This window comes from Nannospalax galili, unplaced genomic scaffold (genome assembly GCF_000622305.1).
Source record: "Nannospalax galili isolate Female #2095 unplaced genomic scaffold, S.galili_v1.0 scaffold18, whole genome shotgun sequence".
Lineage (NCBI taxonomy): Eukaryota > Metazoa > Chordata > Mammalia > Rodentia > Spalacidae > Nannospalax > Nannospalax galili.
Genome location: NW_008346548.1, coordinates 2,504,391 through 2,525,962, shown reverse-complemented (window position 1 = coordinate 2,525,962; position 21,572 = coordinate 2,504,391). Strand labels below are relative to the sequence as shown.

Sequence of the window (21,572 nt, the reverse complement as noted above, 5' to 3'; positions counted from 1 at the left end):
CTTATGCCAGAAATAAAAAATTTCTGAGATCTTGTTTTTCATTAAGAGGAACTTGCCCTTAGGATATAGTCACATGGGTGAGAATTCTTTCCTCATACTGGAATTATTAAGCCAATTCCCATTTTTCAAGTGCTTTTTTTTATAAAAGTAATGTATAATCTATGTCAAACTGTAAACACTATAGGGAAACATAAGAAGAGGGGAAATTCTCTAGCCATACCCTTCTGGCAATAATAATCCTCTGGTCCATAAGTAAAGATGTTTATAACACTATTGAGAAATCATTCACATATAATGAGTCTATCATTTTATAACTAGATACCATAACATTACATATTACATGAATTAATTATAGATAAACTAATATGTGTGAACAGCAACACATAGTAAGAACTTAATACTAGTATGGCAACAGTACTTTGTGAAGATGCTTTCCTTGCTTTGCTTTGTGGCTTTTTCAACTATAAGTCTCCCTTAGAAAATGTAAATTGCTCATGAAAATCTATAATCTTCATACAATAGCCTCAAACTGTTTTTTGTCTTTCACACAACATGATACTTTGGAATTTATTACTGCTACCCCTTGTAGCCATCATTGGTGTTGTATGTTGTTCCATTAACTGGGTGTAAACCAGGTATGGTCAACTCATAATGTGGATGCTTCTGCTGTTCTGAACATCACTACCCAGCTGTGGAATTTCCTGGTCATGTGTATACCTGCAGCTGGAGTAGATGTGGCCAGACTGTTCTGAAAATGGTCAGTCCATCCTTTTGGCTTTGAAACTTCAATTCTGTAAGAAATACAATCTTGTCATGTCACATCTACCATTTGTTCATCCTGTCATTTGTATATTTTTGACAAATTTGTCATTTGTATATTTTACACTATGGAGAAATTTGTACATTTTATGTAGTCTTTTACGGCTTTTTACTTCATGCCTTACTTAGAAAGGCATTATCTTCTTTAATATCATTAAACCATTGCTTTTAATGCACTTACAGTTTAATTTTTAATTTTGTGACTTCTGACTCATCTAAATGTGGTTTGCCTGGCATCATTTCCTTTATTTTATATCATTTTATTTGTGTTTTTTGGGTTTTTTGGTTTTTGTTTTTTGGTTTGTGTGTGTGTGTGTGTGTGTGTGTGTGTGTGTGTGTGTGTGCGTGCGCGTGCATGTGTGTGTTGGCTTTGATTTTGAGACAGGGCCTCAGCCTTTAGCCCAGGCTTTCCAATTCACTAACTAACCTAGGCTGTGCTCAAACATGTGGTGATCCTCCTACCTCAGCTCCCCAAGTGCTGGAATTACAACCATGAGTCACCTCATTAGTCAATGCCTTCCAGAGCTGTTTGGTTTACCCAAATGAGAATGCAAGTTCCAGAAGAGTGAGAGACAGTATCTTTCTTATACTTTCTGATTAAATTATTGGCTGGCACATAGTAGTAACAGACATTTACCAATGATTGTTCATGTTAGAAATTTATCTATTGCAATCACAAACAACTTGATAATCCATTTTGTTTTTTAATATTTGTATTACTTTTATTTTATGTATGTGTATTCCCTGCATGTATGTAAGTGCACCTGTGTCATGCAATGCCCATGGAGATCAGAAGAGGGCATTGGGTCCCCTGAAACTGGAGCTATGAATGGTTGTTTAGCCTCCATGTGGATGCTGGGTATCAAACCCCTGGTCCTCTGTAAGAGCAGTCAATCCTTTTAACCACTAAGCCATCTCTCCAGCCCCACAAATCCATTTTTAAATATTGGAGTCTTTTATACTGAAGATTTGTATTTTGCATTGTTAAACTTATTTCCATATTTGGCATTTTTGTTTGAATTGTTAATCTTACCATTCCAAGATAGCCCATCTCTATCCCCTTTACCCACTAGAGAGCTTATTTCTTCTTTTTTTTAAATTGATTTGTGTGTGTGTATGTGTGTGTGTATTTCATACAGAGCATCCCAAACAATCTTATTCATCTTTGTACCTGCATCCCAAATGGCACCCTCCCATAGTCCGTCCCCCCCAACTGAAGCCCATATACTCTGTCATCCCTGTTACTGTCCACTGTGTTGTCAGTGTCCCCAGCCATTCCCCAATGCTAGGCCATCTGCTGAGTCTAGTCAGCCTATCTAGAGTCCCTTGTTTTAGGAAGATCAGAGAACTAATTTCTTCTTTTTCCCTATAGTCATTTTCTCCTGATCTTAAAAGCCTTAGAAAACAAATTATAGGCAAAGAAGTGAAGTATAAAAGCAGCAGTCTTGATCTTTATTTGTATCCCATTATTTATAATACCTTTTATGCGTGAAAATCCAACAGGTACAAAGATGCTCATCTCCCTCTCCATCAATAAAACATCACCCAGTCCGCAGATGAGTATGACTCAGAACCTTGGCTCAACTCTCAGGCTTGCCAATTTAATTAGAGCAGCTTGTAAGGGCAGCCACCTTCTTCCAATTTCCATGTGTCACTTCTACACTTCCTTCATTTCAGCCATCGAAACCTCTGGTGGCCTTTCCTTCTCCTTTTGTTTTTATTTAAGAAGAAGGAGAGGAAACATCCTCACGCTATGCTTTTTAAATGAAGTGACTTGTCAAGTCAGAGACTGGAGCAGTAATCTGAAAGGCAGTAAATTTAGCGACCCTCACTTACACTGACAGCCTGTCGAGCACTTGAAACGTAAATAGCAGTGAAGACAAATCGCTCCTGTTTTCCTATTAGGCTTTGGCCCAATGGCCTCATAGCCTCCCATGAGCTTCCTGGGCCCAGCCTGGGAGATCAACTGCTTTCAAGAGCAGGCAAGAGCTCTCCTCTTTGCCTGGAGGTGTGCTCCTGAGTCACAGCTGTGTCCTCTCCCAGACTATGATCCACCTGCTTCATAGAAAGTTTAAAAATTCCTGGCCAAGATTGAAGGATGCTGGGACTCAGAGGCCTGCCTCACAAAATGAATGTTGTTAGGGCAATTCCCAGCGCATGCATTTTGGTATAAGATGAAGAAGCCAGTTGCCAGACCACTTACTATAGTTACATTCACCCCTTCGCTGCTTACCAAAGACTGCCCGCTTTATGTTAAATGGAAATATCACATCAATTTATTTCATGCTTAAACCACTGTCCTTTCTGCTCTTCTCCCCACACTCAGCTCTACTTTTCTTTACTTATGTACTGACATTAAGCAAGAATTGTGCTCTAAATTAAATCGCTCATTCAACACTGATCCTATCCAAAACAAAAACAAAAAGAGACTGGGATTTGGGGGTGAGCCCAAATAAAGAGATTACAGCATCAGGACTGGTAAGAAGTGGAAGAGCCAGTAGGATGGCCATGTTTTGCTTTGCTTTAATTACATTTCAAAAGCTTCTCTGGCAGCTGCAGAACTCTGCCTAGTGGTGCTCACACAGTGCAGTTGCCCTGCTGAGTTTAACACACTCACTTACAAAATGCCAATTGATTTATGTTACTCTTGAAAACAGCAACCGCTGCTCTCATCTCTCTTGATATTTAATCCTCAGCCATGGCAGAATCGCTAATAACAGGTTGGCTATTACCCCTGCAGTTTTGATGACAATGGTAAAAGATTTTGGTGGCGCTGCCTCTGTCCAGCAATTCAAATCTTCACCTCACCTCCCCTATTAGGAAGTAATCTAGCAAACAATCAACATCTGCAGGAATTCTTACTTCTATTTTATTCTCAAAGGATTCTTCTGAGTATCTTTTCTTCCTTTTTATTCATTTTTACATATTTGCTTCTTCTACTCCTAATCCTTGGGGTGACAGGACAGTGAAATTACTTTATAACATAATGTTTGCATCACTCCATTTCCCTTGTTACAACAAAATCCCTAAGGCTGACTATGTATAAAAAAAAGGAGGTTTATTTAGCACACAGTTCTGGAAACCAAAGTCCAAGCAGCACTTCTAGTGAGGGCTCTCTGATTATATCAGACCATTGTAGATGGCATCATGGGGAAACACGTGCCAAAGGGAAAAGATCATATGATGACAGAGAGAAAGGGGAGATAAGGGGAAGTTGAAAACTAACCAGGATCCTATAAGAAATCCATAAATCTATTCCACGGACAGTGCACCAATGACACCATTATTTCCCACTAACCCACATTATCTTTTTGGTTGTTGTCTTATTCTCTTTGTTTTTGAGACAGAGTCTCCCTGTAGTCCCAGCTGGTTGGAACTCACTATGTAGACCAGGATGGCATTGATTTCTCAGAGATCCACCTGCTTCTGCCTTCCAAGTGCTGAGACTAAAGGCATGTGCCACGATGCCAGACGTAAACCACATACATATCTTAAAAGTTACATCACCTCTCAATTATCAGCACACTGGAGACCAAGCTTCTAACACACGAATCTTTGGAGGTCACACTTAAACCCTATTCAAACCACCGCTCTGACCTGTCACATGAATGCTATACCACTCCTATTCCAGTGATTTCAGTTGCCACTGGTATATATATTAAATGTTTAGATCCACATTCATCCAGAATCTCTCATCAACCTCAGATTTTCAAGTACCTACAGATGCTGCTCCACAGGATGTTTCAAGAAAACCTGACACCAGGTGATACCAAGCACACCAACAACAGAAATCATTATCTCACTCCACAATAAGCATTTCTTCTTAATTTCCCAAATGATATCAACTACATTTGCAACCAGGAGGTAATTAGCTTCCAACCAACTTACTATATTTAGAACATATTTCTTCACACTTGAGAAGATGCCAATGAGCTCCAGTAAATGCCACAGCAGGTGAGGGCCAAGTATGTGGTCCACATTCTCATTTCCTACCCTCACAGGCAAGATCTAGTCTCAGTATGGTACTCCAAGCAGCCTCTATCAACTCAACAATGGTTGAGGACGGTTTATCACAGTGCTAATAAACTGACATCAAGAAAAAATGAGGTTATGGAGCTGGGGAGAGGGCTCAGGGATACTTTGCTTGACCCACAAGTATGAAGACTAGAAGTCATATCCTCAGCATGTAAATGTCATGGGGATGTGGTGGCCAGCCTGTAATCCCAGCACTCAGGAAGCAAAGGTGAGACAAGGCATCCCAGAGCAAGTTGACTAACTAGGTGAATCAATGTTCTGAGTTCAAGTTGGAGGCCCTGCTTAGTTATAGAAAATGGAGAGTGATTGAGAAAGACACCTGACATCAACCTCAGGCTTACACAACAAACACATGTGCACACACACACACGTGTTCATGTACCACATGCATGTGCACATGTACACACACAAACACACATATATACACATATAAACACACATAAACACGCAAAAAAAGAATGTTGCTATGAAAAGAACTTCAAATAAATGGAATTTTCATGAGATTCCCTACTTATAAACCATGTTTCCCCCAGAATAAAAAAAAAGAGGGAAAGGAGAGAAGGAGGGAGAGAAGGAAGAAGATAGGAGAGAAAGAGAGGAGAAGAAAGAAGAAGGGAACACTGTGGGTCCAGGGATTCAGTGATCCGACACAGGTTCCCAATGAAGCAAATCAGAATGCGTGCTGTTCTTCCCACCAGGACCCTCATTTCTGCTGCATGAGGACCTGCGCTTGAGGCTAGATAGGTAGAGGTCTACCTTTTACATTTGCCAGCTCTGATTCTCCCAATTTGTCTCTTGACTTCCTGAAGGCTCTTTTCTCCTAGAAATTCTTTCCCAACCACTGTGGTAAGTCACTGCATATGGCTTCTGTGATGCACAATGCTTTATAATACCAATGGAAGAGTTTCTAAAGTCAAGTGAGGCCAGTCAAATACCATTGTTTTACTTGGTTATTTTATTTGATTCTTTCAGTAAAAAGGCTAAGTGATGTATAGAAACTTCATAAAAGATGAAGGCTGCCTGTTTACCTATTTGTCTGTAACTGTATTACATTGCTTCAAAGTTCCCAAAATCCCGTTCTCAACCTCCCACTTACAGCCAGAAGAAATAAATAGGTTATATTCAGAAAACTGGGAATTAAGCAAACTCTAGCTTCTCCCAGCAATGTTAAATGACAGAACGTTAATGATAAAGAAGGTGTGCTTAGTTATAATCATGTATTCAAAAGTCCACAGACCTGGTTTAAACATTAGTTCTCTCTTTCATTATACAGTTGGTCAAGTTTCTTGCCCAATGTAAACCTGTTTTCCACATCTGTAAGTACTGTTAAAGATACCACGAATTGAGATACCTTGAATATTACTACTCAATGTTTTTGTACATTGTCTACAAGTATTTAGTACTGGCTCATTCAGTAGTCATTCTGATATCTAGGTTCAGTAAGCATCTTTGGAGGGTTTCCCAATCAAGGAATTTGACAGAGACTAATGGATAATAACAAACAAAGTGAAAGACATTATTAGGACAGAATATAGTTCAAAGGGAGAAGGGAGCCCTAGCAAAGGAAAGGGTTTAGAAGCTCCCCAGCACCCGCTGCAAAAGAGTGGGCCTTCTATGTCACATAGCATGAACTTTGGGGTTTATTTGCCTAGTTTTGGCTTTCTTACACATGTTGAGTCTGTTACATGTAGTTATGCATACAGCTTGATTCATCATGTCCTATTAGCATCTTAATCTTCATCCACAGTATGCATTTCAGTGTTATAATGATTCACAGGTCACCTTCAGGCCCTCTAGAATGCCTCTGTATCTCTGCCAGGGGCTCCAGCCAGCTTGATCCTCAGCTTGAGGTTTTTACAACCTTCCTGATTGCCAACAGGTTATTGTCCATATGCTAATTTTGCAGCCTTTGTGGAAGGACTTCTGGACCTCAATGTCTGCCTTCAAGTCTTGCCTCAACTCTGCACTATTTCTTAAACTTTCGGTAGATTCTAATACTGTACAGTACAAAAAAGGGCACTGTAAGTTGTGGTTCCTACATTGCACAAGGCACCATGTGGAGTATAAAATATAGCTGTAGCAGTTCTCGATGCAGTTTCCACAGACAGCTATATATGGGTGATCTTGATTGCATTCTGATACCAAATATGGAGTCATGGTTTAGTCTGAGTACAGTAAAGAATGTGAAGATTCAGGACTGCAGAGGATGGATGGATGATGGCTCCAGGTGGGATGCTGAGCTTACACTGTGTCAACTAGCTGATATTGTATGTGAAAGCAAAAATGCAAATTGAAATGAATTTGATCTCTTCGGACTCCAGGAAAAATAATGCTAGGGTGTTCTTATTTGACCCATGTTCATTCATTGAATCAAAGCAAATTGTGACACCTCCCTGGCATTGTGCTTGTCACTGGTCTCTGGATGCTGACTACACCCTTGGGGACAACAGAAGGCATAAGACCAATTTGCACACTCTGCACCCTGATGTTTTTACTGCTCAAGTATAGAACATTACTGTATGAGAGTAGCCTACCCCTTCCTGCCTATGCAATTCAAATGTCTTAATAGTCAAATACCTTTCTCCAGAGAACTCTCCCTTCTTTACTCTTCCTTTCATCTTCATTCCTCTAGCACTTGCTTAAAACATCATTGTATCACTTCTATGCAGTTGCTGTTTTCCCTTCACTCCCTTCAATACCTTGCACTGTTCCTTATTCTCTTGTGACAGTTGCTTCTTTCAGCCGCTTATCACTCCCTTTCCATGCCGAACAGCGTGGATGAACAGTAGTTTGCACCTTAGTACCACAACATAGTCAAATACCAAAGGGTCTCACAGTGGAGTATGAAGCTGAGAAACAAAAACTTCAAAGGACAGGGAAAGAAACATGGCTGGCAATGTAAGCAAAACCCTAGTGCAGCATCCTTTCTAGATTCGTGGTTTTCCTTCGCTCTTCCTTTTCTTAGCGTTTTTGTGTGTGGGACTTGCTGTGTACAAAAGTAGGGGAAAGAACAAAACTAGGAATAGGTGAGCACATCCTTAGAACTTAAAAAAAAAGAAAACACAAAATAGACTGTAGGAACAGATACTTGTTACAGCATTTGAAGTTCACCCAGGAAACTTCAAATGGCATCACTGATTTGAGATCCTTTTTCCTTTCTTTTATAAGTTCGAGTTCATAGCCAGCTTCTACTCCCAGTCTTTACTCTCATCTCCAAACACAGACTTATAAAATACACACACACACGCATGCACACACACACCTACCCTGCAAGACAAATTTCATTTCTTTGCTTTTCACTGAACTGTGTATGCGCTTCCACTTATAGCTAATGTGTTTATAACCACTTATATGTAAATATTCAAATTTAGGTAAGTGAAGGGAGTGCCATTTCAAACACATTTTCCCCTTAGCAAAAGATTCATCTGCTAAGATGCTACAAGACCCATCTCAGAACACTGAAAGAAATGATTTGTCTGTTTCCAAACAAGAGTCTTCAGAACTCTGCATTTTTAAATCCATGACACATTCAAATTTATCAGGTTTTGTATATTGTAATTCTTGAATCTCAGATGAAGCCAAAGAATTATAGATCCCATAATGATTATTAAGGTAGGAGACTTTTAAAAATTGTTTGAATATATATTGTCATATCTTAAGAAAATTTAAGAATAGCCTACTGTGTTTACTGCACAAATAACAGAGGGTAAGTGAATTTACATAGTTTTTCCTAAAACTTAAAAGTGGAAGCTTATATGTGAATGAATAGCTCTTTCTCTCTCTCTCTCTCTCTCTCTCTCTCTCTCTCTCTCTCTCTCTCTCTCTCCCTCTCTCTTTCTCTATGAGAAGAGAGAAAGTAAAGGAATTAATAACGTACAACTTGAGTAAGCTAAACTTGAATGACTACAGGAGAACATGCTAATTGAACACAAAAGTTTGAAAGGCACAGACAGTGAGGAACACAAGGGGCTATTTGGCCTTATTACTAAACTATTATCAGAAGACACAGACATAAGCAAAGGGAGTTTTAAACTAAACACCAGGTCCCAGAATAAATATAACACTCATCAAAGTGATCAACCTTTGGGAAATTGCTGGATATGTTTAAAATACAAAAATATTGAAGTTTACATTTCAAGTAAATATTTATACAAAAAAAAATAACAGATTGGAATAAGATAAAGGTCTAGGTTATAGCCATAAGGCAAATCCTCCAGGTAACTTAAATGACAGGTTATGTTTCAGCTTTCTGGCCTGGGAAGTTTCTTAAGTTTTCAAGAGGACAGGAAATGGTGATGGAATCCTTGAGTGGTTAGCAGCTAGTCAGAGTGACTGGCGAGAAAGCCCAAGCCTCCATGGGGAAACACACATTGAGCAGGAGGAAAAGAGCAGGAGCATCTGAATGCACTTTAGAATTTTCTGGCTCACAGTTCATGTGGTTTACTACCTGCTTTAAACAAGGAACTGCCATTGCTCAGATGAAAGGAACAGCTTCCTGTCAGGCCTGGATCTGCTGGGGCTCAGCCAGCTTCTGACGCAATGACTCTGCGCAGCACTTACATCCTCAGGACATTGCCAGCTTTGCCTCTGTCCAGCCTTTAGCAGCGGAGAACCCTGCACACTTGCTTCCCCAACAAAACGGTACTGAATTAGGATCATTAAAAAGGAATGGATTTTTATGATGGCTTCCATACTTGGATCCATTCTCTTGAGCTATATGATTTTTGTAACTGCCTCTAGTACCTGCCTGTGTTTCTTAATTCAGTTCAGTTGTGCTTTAGTCCATTCAGGCTGCTATAATGGAAACACCATAGGTGGCTTATAAACATCAGGAACTTATTTCTCACAGTTCTGAAAGTTAAGCAGCCTAGGATCAAAGCGCCTGCAAAGATATTTTCTGGTGAGGGCTCACTTATTGGTTCATAGAAAATCATCTTTCTATTATGTCCTCATATGATACAAAGGGCAAAGGAGCTGGGCTCTCTTCCTAATATCACTCACAAGGGGTTTATTCTTATGCTCTAATCACCTCCCTAAGGCCCTACCTCCAAACTGAATCCCACTGTAGATTAAGTTTCAACATATAAATTGTGGGATGGCACAAATACTCAGTCTATAGCAAGCTAACTCAATAAACATTTACCAAGTTCCTAATCTGTGCAAGTTCATGGGGATCCTATAACTAAGACACACCCCCAAGAGCATACATTCTGGAACTCTGGCTTTCTAGTAACAGGAGAGCTTCTTCTTCCTTCTTCATTATGTTGAACTAACGAGAAGTTCTTTGATGAAGCAGAAGGTATAATACCTTACAGGCAAGTCTCCTGTGTGCTGGAGCAGAGCATAATGTCAAGAACCCCAGGGAATGCTTGAAATTCTACTAGAACATCCAGGTGAAAATACAAGGGAAAATGATAGGGAGCACAAAGAGGCCGTATCCAATATTTTAAATATCTATCAGGCTGGATGGATGAAGGGAAATCATCCAGTTTCTTTTACTGGAATTTAATTTGCACACAAGACTCCTCCAGTGTAGTGAAACTGTAGTGAGATGTTGTATTCTGAAAATAGAGGCAGCCACTGGACTGATGAGCTATTACGGGAGAAGGAAAAAGGACCTCTGACTCCTGTGAATATCATGTAAGAGAAAACTTGCCTTTCATCCTCAGGTAGTATGGGGAAAATTCTTTCTAGAGATGGAGATTGAAAGTTTATCTGATGGGAATCTGTTTAGTTGGTTGTTTATCAGAAAAAAAATGAAATTAATTAATATACGTATCAGCATGTAAGAATCCCAAGTCCCAAATACAATAAATATTGCTTTATTTTCTCTCATTCATCTGAATACTTACCCTCAGAGGTTCTGCCTTCCAAGACTACCAGGGCCCGAGTGAATGCTGCTAAAATTATCTTTCTCCTGCAACTTTGTTAAGAAATTAAAATGTGAGGATAGAGATCCATGACCCACCATTTCTAGATATTTAGTGGGTATTTAAAGGAATTCAGTGTTCCAACCATCTCTCAGACTAGACCTGTTCTTTCCTTCTAATAAAAATTCCACACTCACTTGGGCATAAGGTTTGTGGGTGTGAAAGAGGGCAGGGGAGTAATCTTAGAACTCTATCGTGAACCCTTCTTGTAAAAATCTAGCATTACTCTCAAAATCAATAAAGCTGTCTTTCTGTCTTTTCAACGTCTGCTTGCCAGGCTTTTTAACTTGAACTGTCAGAACTGCCCTTATTAGTCATGGTATTTAAGTTCAGCTAGAAGACCCTTGGCCCAGAATACATGGCATATCCATACATGCAGGTGTACACAGAAGATTCTCCATGTCCAGTCAACGCAACAGAATGACTCCTTACCCTTTCTGGGATTTATATTTTCTTCTGTACTATATTCTACATCTGTAATGTAAAATTATATCTAACTACATCCTTGAATATGAGGAAGGGGAAACATAAGGGAAAATGAACCACTTCAAAATAGTGTTCGGCAATATATTTTATAGCAAGACTTTCAGAAGAAATGTGCTAGATAATGTACATGATGTCTGAACCAAAAGATTTTATATTATTATTGCCTATTTGTTGTTTACACTGATTTCCTTAAAGTTAGTAATCCTGACAACTGACAAAAGAGTTGAAGCTTCAAGTATTGACAGTTGTATTATAGAATGTTATCAAAGAGGCTCTACGTTCTCTTGGGAGTCTAGTTAGCTCACTTGGCTGACATATAGAGACAATAAATTCATGTCCATGCTGGCTGGATCTTATGTTGATTTGGTCATTAGGGGATTTCCAGAAAAGGAACAGCTTGTGGTATTTGAGCAGAGCCATTAATTGGTACAGATTAGTGTAGCAGGAGCAGGAGCAAGATTCCATCATGGGGCCAAGACTGTTTTCCTCAAACCCTTCCCAGGTGCTCTCTCCAAACTCAACAGGCAATGGAGTTGTGAACTTTGGTAGCAAGGGACATATGATTTAATTAAAGTCCATAGGCCTTTCTGTCCAGGCTCTGGCTAAGTGCTTCCTACTGCCCAGCCTGGCGCTGCACCTTTTCTGTTCCCTCACATGCTTCCCTTCTTTCTCTCAGTCACTTCAGAAAGAAGTTCATTTACTCAGACTCCACATGTGAGGAGTTTAAAGGATTTTCTATGTTAATTTCTTTATGAAAACAGATACATCCAACTTTGTAGAACTTTCCAAAATGGGGCCTCCTCATCCCTAATTCCAACTGTTAAGCCAATGATGAGCTCACTATCCACAAGCCTGGAAACTCAGTCTATCAAAAAACACAGCATCAGTAGAATCACATTATGATGTATCTAACTATGGTCTGAAAGGCTGAATAATAACATGGAACAAAAAAGTGAAACTGAAAAGCAAGCATTAGCACAGGATTTTAAAAGATTTACTTTTGTGTGTGTGTGTATGTGTGTGTGTGTGTGTGTGTGCACATGAGTCCATGCCACATGTGTGTGGGTGCTTAGGGCATTGGATGTCTTGGCACTGGAGTTCCAGGTGGATGTTATATGCCTGATATGGGCACTGTTAATCAAACTGAGGCCCTTTGAAAGAGCAACAAACACTCTTAACTGCTGAGTCATCTTTTCAGCCTCAGTACAAGGTTTTTATAAAAAAAAATCCACATAATAGGTAGTGTGGTGTTTCTCAAATGAAAGTCACTTATTTTAATAGCCACTTTAGTTGCAGAAGTGTAAAGGATGACGACAGTTCTTTATCCACATCCTCAGATTGTTTAAGCTTTCTGCGCATAACATTCCCTCCATCCCTACTTTACTCCAAACATTTGACCAATGACTGGCAGAAATGAATGCATAGACACTTTAGCTTCTTGCCTCGATATCAGGACAAATTTGAAGTGGGACAGCTTTGAAGTGGGATGTGTGCTGTCCCGGAGCTCCCTGAAGGACTGAGCTAGCACTGCTTTCTGGAGGATTTAACCAGACATTGTAACCTTGCTGACTTCTTTATCTTCTAGTGCTCATTTTTCCAGTCCTCTACCAGGTTTTCCTGAGACTATTTCCTTCTTAATCGCTTTCACAAGAAATTTTGTCTTGGAATTCTACTTCTGTAGAATCCGACCTCAGACAAAGCAGATTGTCAAATTAATGAAAGCCATGTAGATTTATTGCCTTTTTTAAAAAAACGAGGCAATCTGCTGTATATTTTAGACTTAAAAAAAAAGCAATCATTCAAACTTCTGTTTTTCAGGAAGAGAATTTGAAGGAGAAGAGGAGTATCTGGAGATCCTTGGCATCACCAGGGAGCAGTCAGGCAAATACGAGTGCAAAGCTGCCAACGAGGTCTCCTCAGCGGATGTCAAACAAGTCAAGGTCACTGTGAACTGTGAGTAGAACAGCAGCAGGTGCTATGTGCCCAGGGCACACCCCCACCTCCGGCGGGCCCTGCAGATCCCATTAGCAAAAGCTCATAGCATTTCAAGCAGATGTTCTTCTGGTCAGGGATGCACATTTATACATTGGACACATCCAAGGGCAAGACTTGGCCTTTGAATTTGATAAATCAACTCCACCAACTCTAAATATAACCTGTAATACATTTAACAGTAGCCTCTGTCTTTTACTCAGACTGCAGAATTAAGAAAACATGGTCAGACACCACTTGTATTTCTGGAAGTCAGTGTTGTAGCCTTTGGGAACACCAAGGTCATATTACTTTGGGAAAAGCAACAATTCATATCTAGTATAGCCAGAATTTTTATCTTAATGCATTGTTTATCAGAAAAGAATATCCCCAAGATTATATTTAATCCTCTGCTATTTAACTAATTGGCCTTGGGAACAAATTCAAGCCACTTTGGTCAGATACTATATGTCCCTGATGGCTAACGGGGATGCCTGGTAAGTTAATTTTCATTACCTACTTATCCTAAAGTCTGGGCATTAGAAATGAAGATTTCAGTAAGATGCATAGGTAAGTGGGCATACTTCGAACTTGTCAGATGAAAGGATCGTTAGATGTAGTTCAAAATGGGGAGAGAAGGAGAGAGGGAGAGAGGGAAGGAAGAAGGGAGGGATGGAGGGATGGAGGGACAGAGGGAGGGAGGGAAGATCTATAAGATGTATGTCACCCAGCAAAGGAATAGAGAATTTGTTTATTTTACTCAATTAGGAATGTCTTTCTATAGCATTCAAATTCAAGTTTCCACATCACACAATTGTGGCTAGTGACAGGAGAGTTGTCCTGACAGGTCTTTCTTTCTATGTATACATATACCATCACACACACTTACCCTACACACACACTATACCCATCCATGCACACAAAATGTACACACATAGCCCCCCCACACACACACATACCTTATGCCACATTTGGAAGTATGCTTTAAACTGTGATGAGCTGCATTTGGCAGTGTGATGTCCTCTATGCTGTCGGCTATGTACCAGATTCTGTGTAAATGTTCTCTATTCTAACAACCCTGCCAAGGTAAAAATATTTGATGGCATTTTAAAATTTGGGAAACTAAAGCCTGGGGATAGGGAATTGTCTAGCAATACAGAAAGCAAATGTAAGAAAAGTGGTTCAGTCTCAAGGCTACTTGATTCTAAAGCCCATGGTTACTTAGGAAGAAGAGGAATTTCAGCTCTTTATACTCCTACATGCAGTTTCTTATTGGAGATTGACACTTGCTATTTAATCCTCACCATAATCCAAGGAGATAGGCATGGATAGTCTTACTTTAGAAATTTGGAAACTGAGGTTTGGAGAGATGAAATCTTACTCAAGGTGGCCCAGCCCATGCTGGGATGCCCTGTTCCTGGGGACCAGCTCCATCCCATCATTCAGCTTTCTGAAACACAGTAAAATCTTCACAGTGTACCAAGAGGAAACTGATAGACATGGCTCTGCTGTACACATTTATGGTCCTCATCCCCCCTCCCCAAAAAGGAGCTGCATTGGATGAGTTGTGGAGTGCTTTTATCCTTAGCTGTCTCCAAACTTTTAATAATAGAGTTTCGAAATGCCAGTATTACTATTCTTTTGCAGTAGTGGGTATGTTTCAAAGATGTATTAATGATCTCAATGTTATAAAATGCTTTAGGTCCTTTTCCACATGAAAGGCAATTTTTCTGGATGTTTGTATAAGTTTATAATGAGGTTAGTTAGCTTCTTTTACGTACACTAACCATGCTATCATTCTCCACCTCTTCCCTGACTTTTGGAGTCAAGATTTCATTTTCTTTTAATTGACCTTCAACTTAATTAGATTTCTGAAAGTCCAATCATGAAGTAAATAGAAAATATTTATGCTTCCATTGTATGAAACATCAAAGTGGTCTGGTTTGCAGATGGTTCCCAAGATCAAAGCTAGAGCTGCCTGGGCCCCATTATTATTGGCGCAATTAGTCTGACATTGCTCCTTCGTCACTGTCCCTGAAGTGTAATTTAGAATAGGAGAAAATTTTTTTATGAAAATATGAGCTTTTGCAGTGATGAGTAAATCATTGAATATGGACAGAACCTGAAGATCCTCAAAAAGCAACTTATAACAAATTACATGCATAGATATGAGTTTAATCCATCCACTACATTCTAGCCAAAAGGAGCTAGAACATTTCTGGCCCTATCAAAATGTTAGTAAGAGTTAACTGAAGGAATAAAGAGAAAACTCAACGTAAACTTTACAAATGATGCTGTTACAAATCAGGAAAAGCATTTTAATACCAATTTCCTCTGGAATTGCCTTACTTAAAAAAATATTTTAGTATTTTAATTTTATGAGTATGCATGTACTTCCTGCATGTAGACAAGTGCACCCCTGTCATGCAATGCCTAGCGGAGGACAGAAGAGGCTGTCGGATCCCCTGGAACTGGAGTTATGGACAGTTGTTAGCTGCCATGTGGGTGCTGGTATTCAAACCTGGGTCTTGTGCAAGAACAGTCAGTGTTCTTAACCACTGAGCCATCTCTCCAGCCCCTGGAATCACCTTTTAAAACCAAACATCATAAGCTAGATTTATGTAAAGCCATTCATTATACAAGATTTCCTGTTCAAATAAGTCATTGTACCTAAGGGTAGCTGCATTGTTGGTCTCCAGGATTGAATTATACAAACAGGTTCTCACCTATAGAGAAATATCCAGGATCTCTTTTATCACTTTATTTAAACCTTCTAGAAAATTCTCTTTTGTTCAACCTGAGTCCTCTTGTTCAAAACAGAAACTTCAGGATTAGGTCAGGGAATCAAGGTGGCAAGAACAACGACTGGTGGGGGAGACTATTGCAATGAACATACCCTGGGTACCACTAGAAAAAGCCATCTTAGCTCTGATAACTTTCCCACTGCCATTCATTGATTCATTTATTCAGCTGCCAGCAGATGTTTATTGCAGGACACCGAGAAGCTGGCAAAGTGAGGAGGAGACACTTCAGTTTCTCCTGTGGAGCTCACAAGCCAGATTCTCTAGCTTCTTTTTTTTTTACTTCTTTTAGATAGTCCTTCTCTGTGGTAGGTCTATAGCATTGCATGTTGCCATTTTACATGCAAAATCTATTTTCTAAATGGTAGGAGGTCCTGGAACCTATAGAAAGCTAAATAATTTGCTCAAATTCTTTACTATTAAATCAACTTAGTAAAACATATGAAATGAACAAAACTTTTGAGCTTCTGTGCCTTATATAGTCACATATTTGTTCTAGATGCCAGCCATACAGATAGTGTCCTTTCACTACAGATTCTAAGTAGAATCTTTCGATTCCCACTCCCACTGCGCATTAAAATGTCCCTCAGGTAATATCTAGCACACAACAATGTTCAACAATTTCAGCCTGCTAGTTTTATTTGGATTCTTTCTATATTGGACTCATTTCCAAGTCCTGGAAAAATCCTTAAACTTTTTCTCAGTTCTCCTATTTCTCCCTCCCTCCCCAGCTGACAAGCTTCTTTTCCTACCCTCTGCCTACCCACAGCCATCTCTCTGCAAGTCTCACATTGTGACTCTTTGCAACTTCTCTCTCCTCTCTTTTTCTCTCTTTCAATCAACTTTGTGTGTGGAGCTAACCAATGCACCCTCTACAGGTAGTGGTGAGACATTCCCAAAGTGCTTATAATGATGTGTTGACTTAGAGAAAGCAAAGCTTACTGAATAACACAAGCAGGCTTGGAGATAACAGATAATAGATGTGTATTTTTTAAGACTTCTGCTATTTTTATTTCTCTCTCTTTGTGTGTGTGTGTGTGTGTGTGTGTGTGTGTGTGTGTGTGTTTGCATATGTGTGTGCATGCATGCCTGCCTGCCTGCAGAGGCCAAAAAATGAGCATTATACCACCTGGAGCTGGAGCTACAGGCAGCCTGATGTGGGTGCAAGGAGCCTAACATTGGAAGATCAACAAGTGCCGTTAACAACTGAGCCATCTCTCCAGCTGCTGGATGTGTATTTTGACCAAACCTTCAGTACTTTGATTTAAAAAACCATACAATGAGGAAACTCTAGGAAAACAGCATCTCAGTGTGGAATTCTCTAGGTTTTCATGACTATCCTGCTCCAGTCTCCACACTAACCTTTATTCTTACATTTGGGAAGGTTTTCAGTAAAGACATATTCTACAGCTTTGTTTTGTTTTGTTTAGATCTGTTATGAGATCATCAGAGAAAAATATTTAGCACACTTTCAAAGTACTAACACTATCCACAATAATTTTGTGATTTAGACAAGAACCGTGACCCTGAGTGCCACAACTATCTTAGAGATATCATATACACTCACTATAATTATTATGTTGCGAATGGCCAACCACATGGGGAGTGTAACAGGCCTGGTCTACCCAGAAAGGAGGTATGCTACTTTGCCATGGATAAGGTCTAAGATTTTACCTTAGCAATGCTAGTACATGGCTACTGAATTTTAAAAAGGCAACTTTGTCCATCTTATTATGTTACCCAAGCCTAAACATGCAATGCTTGTACTTAGTGCGTCTGATGCCTTTTCACACCACAGCAACTTGGAAGATAGTCAATGACACTTCCATGTAGAAAGGAGAAAAACACAGTTTAGGGAATATACTCATTTTCTGACACAAGCTCAAAAAAATAAAACAAACCATGAGTGGCAAACTGATTCTAACCCGGGTCTAACTCTACAACTTTCTCACCATCCATGATATTAATTTAAAACAATTAATGCAGTCACTTCAGCTGTTGAAAGTGCTGTCATATGTACGATTTTGTTTATATCTCTGTGTGATGTAGGCTTTCATCATCTCTATCTGTAGGTGCAGGGCTGAAAAGAGCAAGGTGCCCAAAGTCTAAAAGAGCACTAACATGTATCTATGATGCCTGTAAATTATAGCTTTCATTTAAATCTTATGCTTCTGTTCAATTATTCTCAATATTAGGAAGATTCAGTGTGATTCAATGTGATTTTATTGTATGCCACCATTATCCTTATCATCATCATGGAAAGACTCCTGTAATTGGTGATGAAAGAAAAAAACCTTCATTGCTATTTTCAAGATGTGGAACTTTGAAGTAACAAACCTGGAAGTCATTTGACAATTGTAAGCTCTTCCAAAGTCATGTGAAGAATAACAACGTATCTCTCTGAGCAGCATTTTTAGGAAGGCACATTTTTATTATAACCATACTGTAAGCAAGGACAGCTGTTTTTGAACTACACTAGGTATGCAGCAATGTAATTCATAATAATCTTTCTGAGCTTCACCTTATGTTCATTCCCACAAGCCATGGAGCAAGACCTGCACCATGATGTCATTTGACAAATATTAGGAACAACATTCATTCACTCTTCTTATCAGTAGCTATGAATTTACTTTGATTAAAAGAACTTCTTGGGGCTGGAGAGATGGCTCAGTGGTTAAGAACACTGATTGTTCTTTCAGAAGACCTGGGTCTGAATCCCAGCACCCACATGGCAGCTAACAACTGTCTGAAACTCCAGTTCCAGGGGATCCGATGGCCTCTTCTGTCCTTCACGGGCATTGCATGACACAGGTGCACTTACCTACATGCAGGCAATACATGCATACACATAAAATAAAAATAATAAATAAAAAATTTTTTAAAAAGAACTTCCTATTTTAAGTTTTTGAAAGAGAGAAGCAAGTGGTTAGACTTGGAAATTTATCAGTGCTATCCTTTTCTAAAATCAGTGCACTTTAAAGTGCTCAACCCTGGTCTCAGGCCATCCATCTTTCCTTTGCTGGAGCCTCTGGTAAGTAAATGAGTAGCTTATTGCTCACCCACTCAGGAGCCAAAAATAATAGTTTGAAAGACACAAATGTTTCCATGGTTAGAGGCCAAGGTAAGTAGAGATAGTAAAGTTGCTATCATGTTCAATTTGCCTGCTCCTACAGGATACCCTGGGCTGAGGAAGCCTGTCCTCATGCAAACAGGAGAAGAGATCCCAGGTCAGATTTGAAGCTTGGAAAAACAGGGGCCTCAGCTCCCTGCCAGGAGCTAATTCCAAAAGGACAAAGGGGGGGCAGCTCAGTACGATGGCATGCCAGAATCCCAGGTCTTCTGCTGAAGCAGAAGGATCTTCAGTTCAGAGATAGCCTGAGCAACATAGTGAGACACATATCTCTAAAATAAACAGGAAAGGAAAAGACAAAGGAAAAAAGGACAAAGAGAGAAAGGATGTGACAAATAGGTCCAGGGTATTCCCAGATATTTAAGTCAGAAAAAATCATTTCTGCCTGCATCACAAACTAATAGGCACACTAAATAGCTATATAGAAGTAAAGAGTCGGAGCAGGGAACAATCTCAAAAGCTGTACATCTGGGGCCTGAATTGCTCATTATATGGAAGAAGGACTTCGGGTGTCTACCACAGCAACATCATTTTTAAAATTCTTTTTCTGATTTATTTATTTTTATGTATATGAGTGTTTTGCCTGTATGGGTGTAAATGCACACATGCAATACAATGCCTGCAAAGGCCAAAAGAGGGAATTAGATCCCCTGGAACTGTAGTTATGACATTTGTTAGCCACCATGTGGATGCTGGCAACCAAACCTGGGTCCTCTGGAAGAGCAGCCAGTTCTCTTAACTGCTGAGCCATCTCTCCAGCCCCAGTAATAGCAGTTTAAGAGGCCACAGGTTCTGAGCATGCCAAAGGTGGTTGTGAGAGTGCTAGGAAGTGTTTTGCCTTACATGGGTTAATGACAGATTTTTGTTTGTTTGTGTTTAATTTTATTTATTTATTCATTTATTTTTTAAATTATTTATTTAATAAAAATATACTTAGAAGAAGCATTTCATTACAACAGCATTGACATATTCAATAACAATTTCCTGAGCTAAGATATATCTCTTTCAAAATTGACTGTAAATTTTTAGGTTCACAGTTGAATTAATACAGTTATACAATATTGAACTCTGTATAAAGCCCATAAGACATAAAATTGAATGAGGTTTTAACCTTTAAGAAACATCTGCATTTCATTTTAAAATATATTGTTTCATACAGAAAACAATATCATTTTTAATGCTACCAACACTTAGATGTTTGCATATGCATCTCTAATCTCTATGTACCTGAGTATTACTAGTCAGAGTCGGTTACTTTCTACTAAGATGCACATGTGTTTCTAATCTCTATATATCTGATTATTACTAGTCACAGTTGGTTTCTTTCTGAGCTCCTTGACATCTGATCATGGATATAAAGTCAACAGGTAGATTTCAATGGTAATGTTTTTCACATTTACTAATTATTAAGGAGCAAATTTTTATGCTTTGATGAATTTTTTTTATAGACCCACTTCCCAGGTATCACCCTCCCATAGCCTCCCTCCCCCCATTAGAGCCCTTACACTTTGATATCCTGCTACTGTCTGCTGTGTTGTGGGCACCTCCCGCCATTCCCCACTACTTGCCCTTCTGGTGAATCTAGTCAGCCTATCTAGAGGTCTTTATTTTAGGAGGGTCATCTGTCCCTCATCTAACGGTAATCAGCTGTCAATATTCCTTTGCGTAAGATTGAAGTGTGCTGTTCAATTTCCCAGTTCTATGCTGGGTTACTATCTGGGAATCCCTTTGGCCACCCTGGCCAACAACTCAAAAGAAGGTATTGCTTGTCTGGCATTGTTGCTTGTTATGCAGCCTTTAGCTATACATATGGACTCTTATGAAATCATATTGGTCCATTTTAATATTTGGTTATATGTTCTCTTTGGGTGTTTAAGGCCATAGAGTTGGTCCACATAAACCGATTTACTTTTACTCTTAAGGTCATTTGAGGATCTGTTCCTCAGGGGTCACATGGGCTTGGGAGGAGCCCCTGGCTCCTTTCTTTTACCAGTTCTGCCTATGTAAAGATAAGTCAAAGGCCCTGCTCGAACATGGTTGGCTTTGCTTGGAAGCATGGAGGAAATGATTCCTCTGTGTTAACCCTCCTCTTTATAGACTGGACACTGGTTCAAGTCCATTTGGTGGGGTAATTTGGCCTCCTTGATCAAGAGGACAGGTGACCCACCACCATTATAGGACCTTTTGAGAGATGCTTATAGTCCCCTGGAACTAGTAAACCTAGGAGGGCAAGGAGAAAAAGTGTCCTTTATGTACCTCTGACCAAATTATTATAGGCCTTAAAGTATGTATGTTAAACACACAAAAAGGTTAGTTCCACCAGTCTTGTATTTTTAATTACTGTGTGTCATGCAGATAAATCTTGGGTAATGACCAATTGGTCTCAAATAAGCCCTATCT

The 21,572-nt window shown here is 39.5% G+C and overlaps 1 protein-coding gene across 4 annotated transcripts in view; it reads left to right on the top strand.

The window, feature by feature from the left end:
• Positions 1–21,572, top strand: part of Lsamp (limbic system associated membrane protein) — a 688,907-nt gene that overhangs the window by 626,811 nt on the left and 40,524 nt on the right. For all 4 annotated transcript variants that reach the window (XM_008842878.3, XM_008842877.2, XM_008842876.2 and 1 more), the window contains exon 4: positions 13,089–13,223. In XM_008842878.3, coding sequence (XP_008841100.1) covers positions 13,089–13,223 — 135 coding nt within the window. The remainder of the gene's footprint in view (positions 1–13,088; positions 13,224–21,572) is intronic.